The 10,240-nt window shown below is 45.5% G+C and overlaps 1 protein-coding gene across 1 annotated transcript in view; it reads left to right on the top strand.

The window, feature by feature from the left end:
* The first annotated feature begins 1,475 nt into the window (after positions 1 to 1,475).
* Positions 1,476 to 10,240, top strand: part of LOC143769668 (uncharacterized) — a 44,712-nt gene continuing 35,947 nt past the window's right edge. Inside the window, exons 1-2 of the mRNA XM_077258431.1 lie at positions 1,476 to 1,614; positions 5,447 to 5,564. Coding sequence (XP_077114546.1) covers positions 5,472 to 5,564 — 93 coding nt within the window. The 5' untranslated portion in view covers positions 1,476 to 1,614; positions 5,447 to 5,471. The remainder of the gene's footprint in view (positions 1,615 to 5,446; positions 5,565 to 10,240) is intronic.

The following is a 10,240-nucleotide window of genomic DNA, read 5'->3' as shown; positions in this document are numbered from 1 at the left end:
ATTAAAATGTCTACTGTATTTATCTGAAGCATCTGCATATGGTTTCCTAATAATTGCTAGTCACAGAGAGTGCAACCGCGACCGGCCTGTGGGGGAAGGAGGCCCGCCTATTTTAGGTGAATGTGCAAATTCAGCTAAGAGTATTTCAGCACAGAGACCCACCAGGTCCCTGCACTGCACTACATGCCGGCGGCCAATCAGAAGCCGGAAGATAACTTCGGCATACATAGCAGTGACGTCACACGCTGCCCCCGCGTAATGAAGTCAGCTGCCGGCTATAGAAGAGGACGCCGCATGTCGTAGGAGCAGAGGAAGGTAAGAATAATTGTTTATTTTATTTTTTTATATGTTGTAAAAAATAATTAGAACTTTATACCAGTGTGAGACACAGGATGGGGGTCATTGTTCCAAGGATGTGGCCCAAGATGGAGGTCATTATACCAGGATGGGGCACAGGATGGGGGATATTATCGCAGGAAGGGACCAGGATGGGGGACATTATACCAGGATGGTGGTCATTGTACCACGATGTGGCCCAAGATGGGGGTCATTATACCAGGATGGGGCACAGGGTAGGGGATATTATCACAGGAAGGGGTCAGCATGGGGTACATTATACCAGGAAGGGGCACATGATGAGGGATATTATCACATGAAGGGGCCAAAATAGGGGATATTATGACAGGAAGGGGCCAGGATGGGGAACATTATACCAGGATGGTGGTCATTGTACCACGATGTGGCCCAAGATGGGGGTCATTATACCAGGATGGGGTACAGGGTAGGGGATATTATCACAGGAAGGGGCCAGAATGGGGTACATTATACCAGGAAGGGGCACAGGATGAGGGATACTATCACATGAAGGGGCCAAGATAGGGGATATTATGACAGGAAGGGGCCAGGATGGGGAACATTATACCAGGAAGGGGCCAGGATGGAGGATGTAGACCGCTACAAGAGGCCACACATCTGACCAACCTTCAGGTGATGAGGGCCCAGGTCCTAGTTAGGCCTCTGGTCCTGGAATCACATTCCAATACACTCCACCAGATCTCCTGTAATGTGACCTTTCGGAGCTATTACAATGTACATTTTGTAGAGGACTAGTGAAAGTAACTTCAGGAGCAGACTACAAGATTTAGTTGTAGTCTGTGTCCATGGAGACCCATAGTCCTGTACTAAAGCTCTACAGATACAACTTTTAATGAAAACTATTTGCACAGTTGCTTCACTTTTTAAATTAGATGCACTGGAGCAAAAACAAAGTTCTACCATAAGCTCCTGTTCGGAAATGCTTACAAAATATCCATAAAGTACATTAACTGCGCTATAGCTTGCCATCGCTGTGCTGAAAGATCAGAGACGGGACACGAGGGGTTAAGGGATTATCCGCTTTCCCTGCTTCCTTTAGACATTGGTGAATGACGTCACCGCATTCGAATGCCGCTCGCTGATTGGCCGGAAGGAGGGCCGGCTGATACATTGTAACACTATACACGTTCTGAGCTGTGTGTGTGCGCCGGCAATGGGCGGGCGGCGGCTGCACACCGGGCGGGCGGAGAGCGGAGCTGCTCCCTGGTGTCTCCGCACTTGTACCAGGCCGTGTGGACGGTAAGTTTTATCCCAAGGAGCCAAACCATGTCCTAGTACAATATAGGGTGCGGTGGGTAAGTGATCTCCGCTCTGCTGCATAAGAAGGGGTTAAATCAGTCTTGGGCAGTCTACTCTAAACTGTAAATACCTGTAGATGTGAAGGTTATGATAGCACTTGTAGATCCACATCTAAAGAACATGCCAGAACTTAGCATGACCTTTGGCACAATATACAAGTTATGACCTCCCTAAATATGTTACTGTATGTGAGCTCACTGCCCCAAAATAATGAACGAGATCTAGAAAGAGATCCTGTTATCGATAATGTGTGCAAACTGTAACCACTGCGGAATATGTTAGCGCTATATAAAAATAAAGATTATTATTATCATCGCAGCGCCCCAATACTAGAACGAGATCCCGTTATCGCAGTGCCCCAATACTAGAACGAGATCCCATTATCACAGTAACCCAATACTAGAACGAGAACCCACTATCCAGTGCCCCAATACTAGAACGAGATCCCGTTATCGCAGTACCCCAATACTACAACAAGATCCCGTTATCGCTGTGCCCCAATACTAGAACGAGATCCCGTTATCGCAGCGCCCCAATACTAGAACGAGATCCTGTTATCGCAGTACCCCATACTAGAACGAGATCCCATTATCGCTGTGCCCCAATACTAGAACGAGATCCCGTTATCGCAGCGCCCCAATACTAGAACGAGATCCCGTTATCGCAGCGCCCCAATACTAGAACGAGATCCCGTTATCGCAGTACCCCAATACTAGAACGAGATCCCATTATCGCTGTGCCCCAATACTAGGATGCAATCCCGTTGTCGCAGCGCCCCAATGCTAGAACGAGATCACACTATCTAGTGCCCCAAAACTAGAACGAGATCCCGTTCTTGCAGCGCCCCAATACTAGCACGAGATCCCGTTATCTAGTACCTTGTACCAGGTTGCAGTTCCAGCAGCTCCTGAAGTTTTTCTGTCTAGTTCTTAGGTCCGCACTGCTAGTTATTCCAGGGAACACCCATACGTTGGGTGCAAGATACAAGAAGTGTCTAACTCCTGTGAACAGGTTGCCAACGGGCCTCCAAATTTTCTACCAGCATATAACATACGGTGACTATGGCATGTCTTACTGTTTGGGCCACTAGATGTCTGCCTTGGTGCTGAAGTTGGCTAGCAGACTATTGCAGACTGCAGTGTTCTAGCTGTCCCTATAATATAGCTGTTTAGCCTAGAGTTGTCATTAGTAACGTTTTGTACTAATATCAGAAACTCTGATACATGTGCATCATTCGCAGAAACTCCTATAATAAGGTCTGTTCACATCTGTTATTTCCATATTACTGTTCCCTTAAAGGACAGAAGTGCTGGGCACTTGGCGGTCACTGTTCACTATAATGAAGCCCGTCTGATTTCTGATGCTTGTTGCGCTATTTTGTCTCCTTTTTTGCCGATTCTGCTTCTGAAACTTCCAACCCAGATGTGATCACAGCCCTTTTGCACATTGTTTCCCATTGTTGACCAGTCGTGGAAAGTTGTCTGCTCAGCAATTTGATCCGGCTAGTCCTGTAATTACCCTATGGGACGGGCATGGCTTCTGGAATTTTAAGTACAATGTTTTAGAATAGGTTCTACCTTTTACCTAAATCCTCCAATAAATTGAACAACTAACTGAACCAGCCATTTGTACCTATATATCCCCTTCGCTAAACAAACTTGTCCTACTGCAATATGTTTTAGGCTGAGCGTGCAGATAAACTCCTTGTGGTTAGAAAGTTGTAGCCTAAATTCATAAATGGCGGCTTGCTAAAATCGTGAAGGCTGCTGATGTCTTGGGGTCTATGTATCTTTTCATTAATTTTCTTACACCCTGTGGAAGTCAATAGGATTTGTATCAGGAGCCATATAATAATGAAAAGTCCAGGTAACCCCCTGCTGGACCTGTTTCATCAGATCAGGAATCGGTGAAAAATACAACTCCCACTATCCAATAAAGTGCTATCTGGCTTAATGAAATGTTCCACGTGCTATGAAGAATGGTCTTAAGTGATCTGAAATGCGTTGCGTTTCTGTTTTGTTCATATTCTTATATTTTATTGTATCGTGAGAAGTGATTTTTTTTTTTTTTTTTTTTTAAATAGTAGAAGCCGTAATACCGCACCCATAGGGGTTGTTCTTTTCTGCCGTATGCCTATTATTTCATATAAAGGGATTTTTTTCTCTAGTTATAATAATAATAATAATCTTTATTTTTATGTAGCGCTATCATATTCTGCAGCGCTTTACAGTTTGCACACATTATCACATATGCAATAGACAGGAGAAGATCATGCCTTGTTCCATTGGATAATGTATCACGGAAATATTCCAGTCTAGAAGTATTGATTCTGGGGAGAATAGCTCCATCACACAATGCTGCGCAGAGGCGCCATGTTCTGGGACGGAATACGGCACTTTCACGCAGCGGGCAAAATCCACTGTAATACAGTAACAATGTTCTGGATGAGCTTTTATGACGTTTCATTACCTAAAGGAGCAAGAAATGTTTCCATTTTTCAAGGAAAATGATAAAATTGTTAAAGGGAACCTATCACCCCGTTTTTTTTGGTATGAGATAAAAATACTGTTAAATAGGGCCTGAGCTGTGCATTACAATAGTGTAGTTTGTGGACCCCGATTCCCCACCTATGCTGCCGAAATACGTTACCAAAGTAGTCGTTTTCGCCTGTCAATCAGGCTGGTCAGGTCGGATGGGCGTGGTTTCTTCCCCCAGATATTGCGTAGTTTTCCGTTGGTGGCGTAGTGGTGTGCGCATGTCCAAGGTCCCGAATCCTGCACAGGGGTGTGAAAATAGCAGCGATGTCCGTTATTCCATTGGTGATCGGTGGGCGCGGCCATCTTGCTTTGGCCGCGCGTGCGCAGAAGCGGCGCTCTGCTGGCCGCGGCTTCAGGAAAATGGCTGCGGGATGCCGCGCGTGCGCAGATGGATATCGCGGCGGCCATTTTCCTGAAGCCGCGGCCAGCAGAGCGCCGCTTCTGCGCACGCGCGGCCAAAGCAAGATGGCCGCGCCCACCGATCACCAATGGAATAACGGACATCGCTGCTATTTTCACACCCCTGTGCAGGATTCGGGACCTTGGACATGCGCACACCACTACGCCACCAACGGAAAACTACGCAATATCTGGGGGAAGAAACCACGCCCATCCGACCTGACCAGCCTGATTGACAGGCGAAAACGACTACTTTGGTAACGTATTTCGGCAGCATAGGTGGGGAATCGGGGTCCACAAACTACACTATTGTAATGCACAGCTCAGGCCCTATTTAACAGTATTTTTATCTCATACCGAAAAAAAACGGGGTGATAGGTTCCCTTTAAACTTTGGAACTAAATGTAAAGTTTATCAGTAAAAGGAGTGAAAGGTCAGGTTCAGCCGAGTAATACAAAGTACACCCTGATTTATCTTAATGGCGAGGCTTAGATAATGTTTTGTAAGAGCTGATATGATCCAGGGCTTTATTGGGAACGTTTCTGACTCTTACACGCGAGTTCCAGGGAAAGTTCCATTTTGGGAAACCAGATGACCCCGTATAACTCATCTTCGCCTGACGCGTTCCGGTACACAAACACCCGGATAATGTGACATCTGTGGACAAGTGAAAGGGTTCTCTTCCCATAAACGCTTTTCGCAGCTGTTTCGACACTCGCCAACGCTGACCTGTGATTATAAGGGGCCTTTCTCTGTTATAATGGAGCCATGTTATTTATTAATTGGCACGACAGTTGTATTATGTGATGTCTTTACTGTGATTCTGTTCTTCTAAGGGTCCCGGTGAAGTAAATAAAGAAAATGGAGATGTGTGAAGACATGGTTGTGGATTTGAACGTGGCGAACTTGAGGAAGCGACAATGTATGGACGCTTCTATAGACCATCCACTCAATGTAGGTTACCAGACAGCGCTGTATATATTTGTGCTTTGTTTTTCAGGGTGGCATCTGATAACGGTGGGTTCGACACCCAGAAACCCACTGATCTCATTGGTCAGCAATAACATTGAATGGACAACCCCTTTGTGTTTTAAAGGGTTTGTCCACAACTCTGACAACCCCTTCTTGATCCCTGAGTTCTGCTTGTAAAATACTAAAGCCTTCACTCGCCTCCGGGGCCTGCGTCCTTCCAGCAGTGTCGGTGCAGGCTCACCAGGGCGTTGTGTATCATTATGTCATGCAATCCCCGCTGCCACTCACCGCTGACTTCACTCTGGCCACCTTCAGATTAATCGCTTACTGCTGCTGCTCTCATGTATGTTATTCGTCCAAATAAAGGAGAATGAAGCAAGTGCTGAATGGCCGCAGGGATCGCATGACATAATGTCACACAATGCCCTGGTGAACTTGCACCGACACTGCTGGAATGGCGCCGGAGGTGAGTATAGGTGTTATTATTTTACAAGCGGGAAACACAAGGATTGAGGAGGGGTTGCCCGAGTAGGGGACAGCCCCTCTTAAGTTTTTTTACTTGTTCCTGCAAAACACTTTGAAGGCTGTTGTGTGCCTGAATTGGTCACGGGGCAGGTCCTAGCTATGAGCATTTTCTTTCAAAGGGAATAGATGTTTTTACAAAAGATAAGTTTTTACTGTCCAATAGTGTTGAGCGATACCTTCCGATATGCAAAGGTATCGGATTGGATCGGCCGATATCCAAAAAATATCGGATAATACCGATATCAATGGGACACAAAATATCGGAATGGTTCCCAGGGTCTGAAGGAGAGGAAACTCTCCTTCAGGCCCTGGGATCCATATTCATGTATAAAATAAAGAATAAAAATAAAAAATATGGATATACTCACCCCTCCGACGGCCCCGGTTCTCACCGGTCCAAGCGTCTGCCTCCGTTCCTAAGAATGCAGAGTGAAGGGCCTTCGATGGCGTCGCGGCTTGTGATTGGTCGCGTGACCACTCATGTGACCGCTCACGCCAATCACAAGCCGCGATGTCATCGAAGGTCCTTCACTCCCTGCATTCTTAGGAACGGAGGCACCGCTAAGAGCCAGGGTCCGCCGGAGGGGTGAGTATATCAATATTTTTTATTTTTATTATTTATTTTTTACATGAATATGGATCCCAGGGCCTGAAGGAGAGTCTCCTCTCCTCCAGACCCTGGGAACCATACGCACCGCACACTTCCGATTCCGATTTCCGATAACGCAAAAATATCGGAACTCGGTATCGGAATTCCAATACAGCAAATATCGGCCGATACCCGATATTTGCAGTATCGGAATGCTCAACACTACTGTCCAATGATTCTTTTCAAGTCGTCACGTTTTGGTGCAGATAAATGTGCAAAATGTAGGTGGGGAGGGTGCACTGAATCGCTTAGTCGCAGGCGCACCAAGCACGGTACTGAGCACTTGGCTGAAGCTCGGGTGCTATCAGTCATGGCGGAAAATGATTGTCCTTCAGTGATGAACTGCAGCGGTCAGGTGCCTTGAACAGGACGTTATCTGTGCATCTTTTGTTAGTGATTGTAGTTTCAATTATTTTATAGAATTAATGGTGGAGAAAACAAATGTATTTAACTTGAGCAATTCCTTTAATGCTTCGATATCATAGAATCCTAGAATGTTAGAATTGGAAGGGACCTCCAGGATCATAGTGTCCAACCCCCTGCTCAATGGAGGAGTCACTAAACCATCTCAGACAGATGTCTGTCCAGCCTCTATTGGAAGACTTCCATTGAAGGAGAACTCAGCACCTCTCATGGCAGCCTGTTCCACTTATACATTAGACTAAAAGAGTTCTTTGGGACATAGGCATTGATGCGCTATTGTCAGGTTAGGCCATCAATATCAGACCAGACACACGTCACCACCACCATTCAGTTGCTTACTAGTAATGAGGGAACGTACTTGGATAAGGTGTTATCTGAGCATGCTCGGGAGCTAACCAAGTGTCTTCGGCGTGCTCGAATAATATGTTTGAATCCCCGCGGCTGCATGTCTCACGGCTGTTCGACAGCAGCAACACATGCAGGCATTGCCTAACAAACAGGAAATCCATGCCTGTGTTGTAGCTGTCGAACAGCTGTGAGACATGCAGCCGCAGGGATTCGAACATATTATTTGAGCACACCGAAGACACTCGGTTAGCTCCCGAGCATGCTCAGATAACACCTTATCCGAACACGTTTGCTCATCACTTTTGCTTACAGCTTTCACTGGCAGATGTACGCAGGGTTTGACGCCAGTCCAGCTTCGTACAATGTATAGTGGCCTCTATGAAGACTGCAGTCAGTTCCCATTCTCTTCAATAGGATCTGAGCTGCTGTCCTGAAGAATGACCACTATACAGTGCTCGGAGCTGTGGTGTTTCGGCTTTATACGCTCTGTGCATTTAACTACTGCAGGAGCTACAAACAGCCAATTGTTATCAGGTGCCGCCTGTTGCATCCCTACTGATCTCATATTGATAACCTATCCTAATAATAGATCTTCAGTATCTAAGTCCTGGATATCCCCTGTAGTATCGGCCAAGCCTGCCAAACATTAATTTTGTATGAGGGAGGGGGCCTCCTGGCTCTACTCTGACAGATAATGGTGGGAGGTAAGAAGGACAGGATGGTAATGTCACTGCTCCCGGGTAATACTGCTGTGGAAAACGCTGCACACAGCAGCAAGGGAGCTGAGCAAAAGCGCCGGGTTACTAACCAGGTACAACCAGGACCTGAACCATGTGACAGAGTGGGAGGTGATCGGGGCGGTGCCAGATGCCGGGGAACAGAGGATAAACACAAGAGAGTAGTCAAACAAGCTAAGATCGGAGCCAGGAGATCACGAAGTACCAAAGGGGTGAGACGGGATTGTCAGAAGTGAAGCTTGAGGTCAGAAATCCAGAAGAACAAGCAAACAGTACAGCACGGAGAGCAAGCACAGCAATTGCAAACCAGGCACACAGACTAGAACAGAAAGTATAGCTGGCGGCGAATCCTAGTCTGCAGTGAGTATAAATACCTCTCCCAGATCAAAACAGAGGCCAGCAAAATTAACCCTGACAGAACAGGACATTAACCATGTCCTAACCATGACAGGTAAATTTCAACTACCTGATCATTTTGTTTCTGTAGAAGGTAAGCTGCCACGCGAGGTATCTGGTACTGGCTTACCACCCTATGGAAACACATGCTTGTGGGTTTGGTGGAGAGAGCCGTCAGCTGAATGAATGTTTCTTACAGACACAAGAACTGGAGCTCCAGACTCTGACTACACTGTTTGTAGTCTGTTACCATGGAGACACAAGTCTGCAAAGTAGCTGTAGACACAAAACAGACTCCACCCCCATCATAGACTGAATACAAAGTTGCTTAGTTTTCACTTTTGAATACATCACAACAATAAAGCAACGTTTGTTATGGAGGTAAATCTTCCTTCTAAAGCATTTCTCCAGAATTTGGAAATTAATCCTGTGTTTCTGGGAATAAAAAAAAAAGTCAGATTCCACCAAGAAAAGATGTATTTAGTTCCATGATATAAAAATTGCAGCTTGATCACAGTGGACTCTGCCTCCGTACATGTGTTTATTTCTGAACATTTTCGTCCTGTGTTTTATCTGCCGTTAATATTTTCCACGTTCCCAGCGAACTGTCGATATGTTTTTTTACTCCTTAACAACAAGCTGTTAAGTGTTTCTTCTCAAAACTCTGGAGATTTTCTTTTCACTTTATAATCTACGATAAGACGTTCCTTTTGCTTAGTTGTCGGGCTCAGAGTTCATATCATGCGAGAAGCCTTAGCACATCATTCACACACGCTGCTGCTCTTCGCGTGAAAAATGTAAAGTAACAACGACCGCTAAGGTGTGAGATGGAAGAGAGCGCAAGTTTTGGCTTTTTTTGGTGAGGAGCGGGTCAGGACTGGACAAATCTCACCTTGGCCACTAAGGGTTGCTGGTAGGATGGCCCAAGCATGTCCTTGCTCCTGAGCAGCCTCTCCATTGTAAACTACCTGTACACATTGCCTGTGCTAGATACATGGCTCCACATGTAATTTGATCTGTGTAGGGTTAATATTAGTTTTTTTTTCTTTGAAAACAATGTTTGTCCATCAATTCTATCCCATCTGTCTCCTACGTCTTGCTGACATGGAGAGAAGTATGGACCAGACTACACACTGGAGGCAGTATTCTGCAAAATAATATTTTTCAGTTTTGATGCATTGCTAAAGGAGATTTTCATTGTGAATTGAAATAACCTTTTTTTTTTTTTTTTTTTTTTTTTTTTAAATCTGCTGAATGGTACACCATGACATCCAGGGGCAGGCACTGACAGCTTGGGGCCCCTGTGCAAGAAATGTCTGGGCCCCCCTCCTTTTATGGGACAAAGCTGCAGATATATATATATATATATATATATTTCACAGTCTCCTTTATTATGTATATTGCTATTATACAGTGCCCTCTCTTGTTATGTACAGTACCGTCCCTTACTTATCATATTATATAGAGCCCTGTTTTATTACATACCGCCCTGTCTTGTTAGCTGTATAATGCAATGATGGCTGGTGGAGCATGGGAAATCTTCTTTATTTTATGGAGGAGCTGATGGACTGGTCGTCTTG

This window comes from Ranitomeya variabilis, chromosome 4 (assembly GCF_051348905.1).
Source record: "Ranitomeya variabilis isolate aRanVar5 chromosome 4, aRanVar5.hap1, whole genome shotgun sequence".
NCBI classification, from domain to species: Eukaryota; Metazoa; Chordata; class Amphibia; order Anura; family Dendrobatidae; genus Ranitomeya; species Ranitomeya variabilis.
The sequence above is the reverse complement of the archived record's forward strand: the minus strand, read 5'-3'. Positions and strand labels throughout refer to the sequence as shown.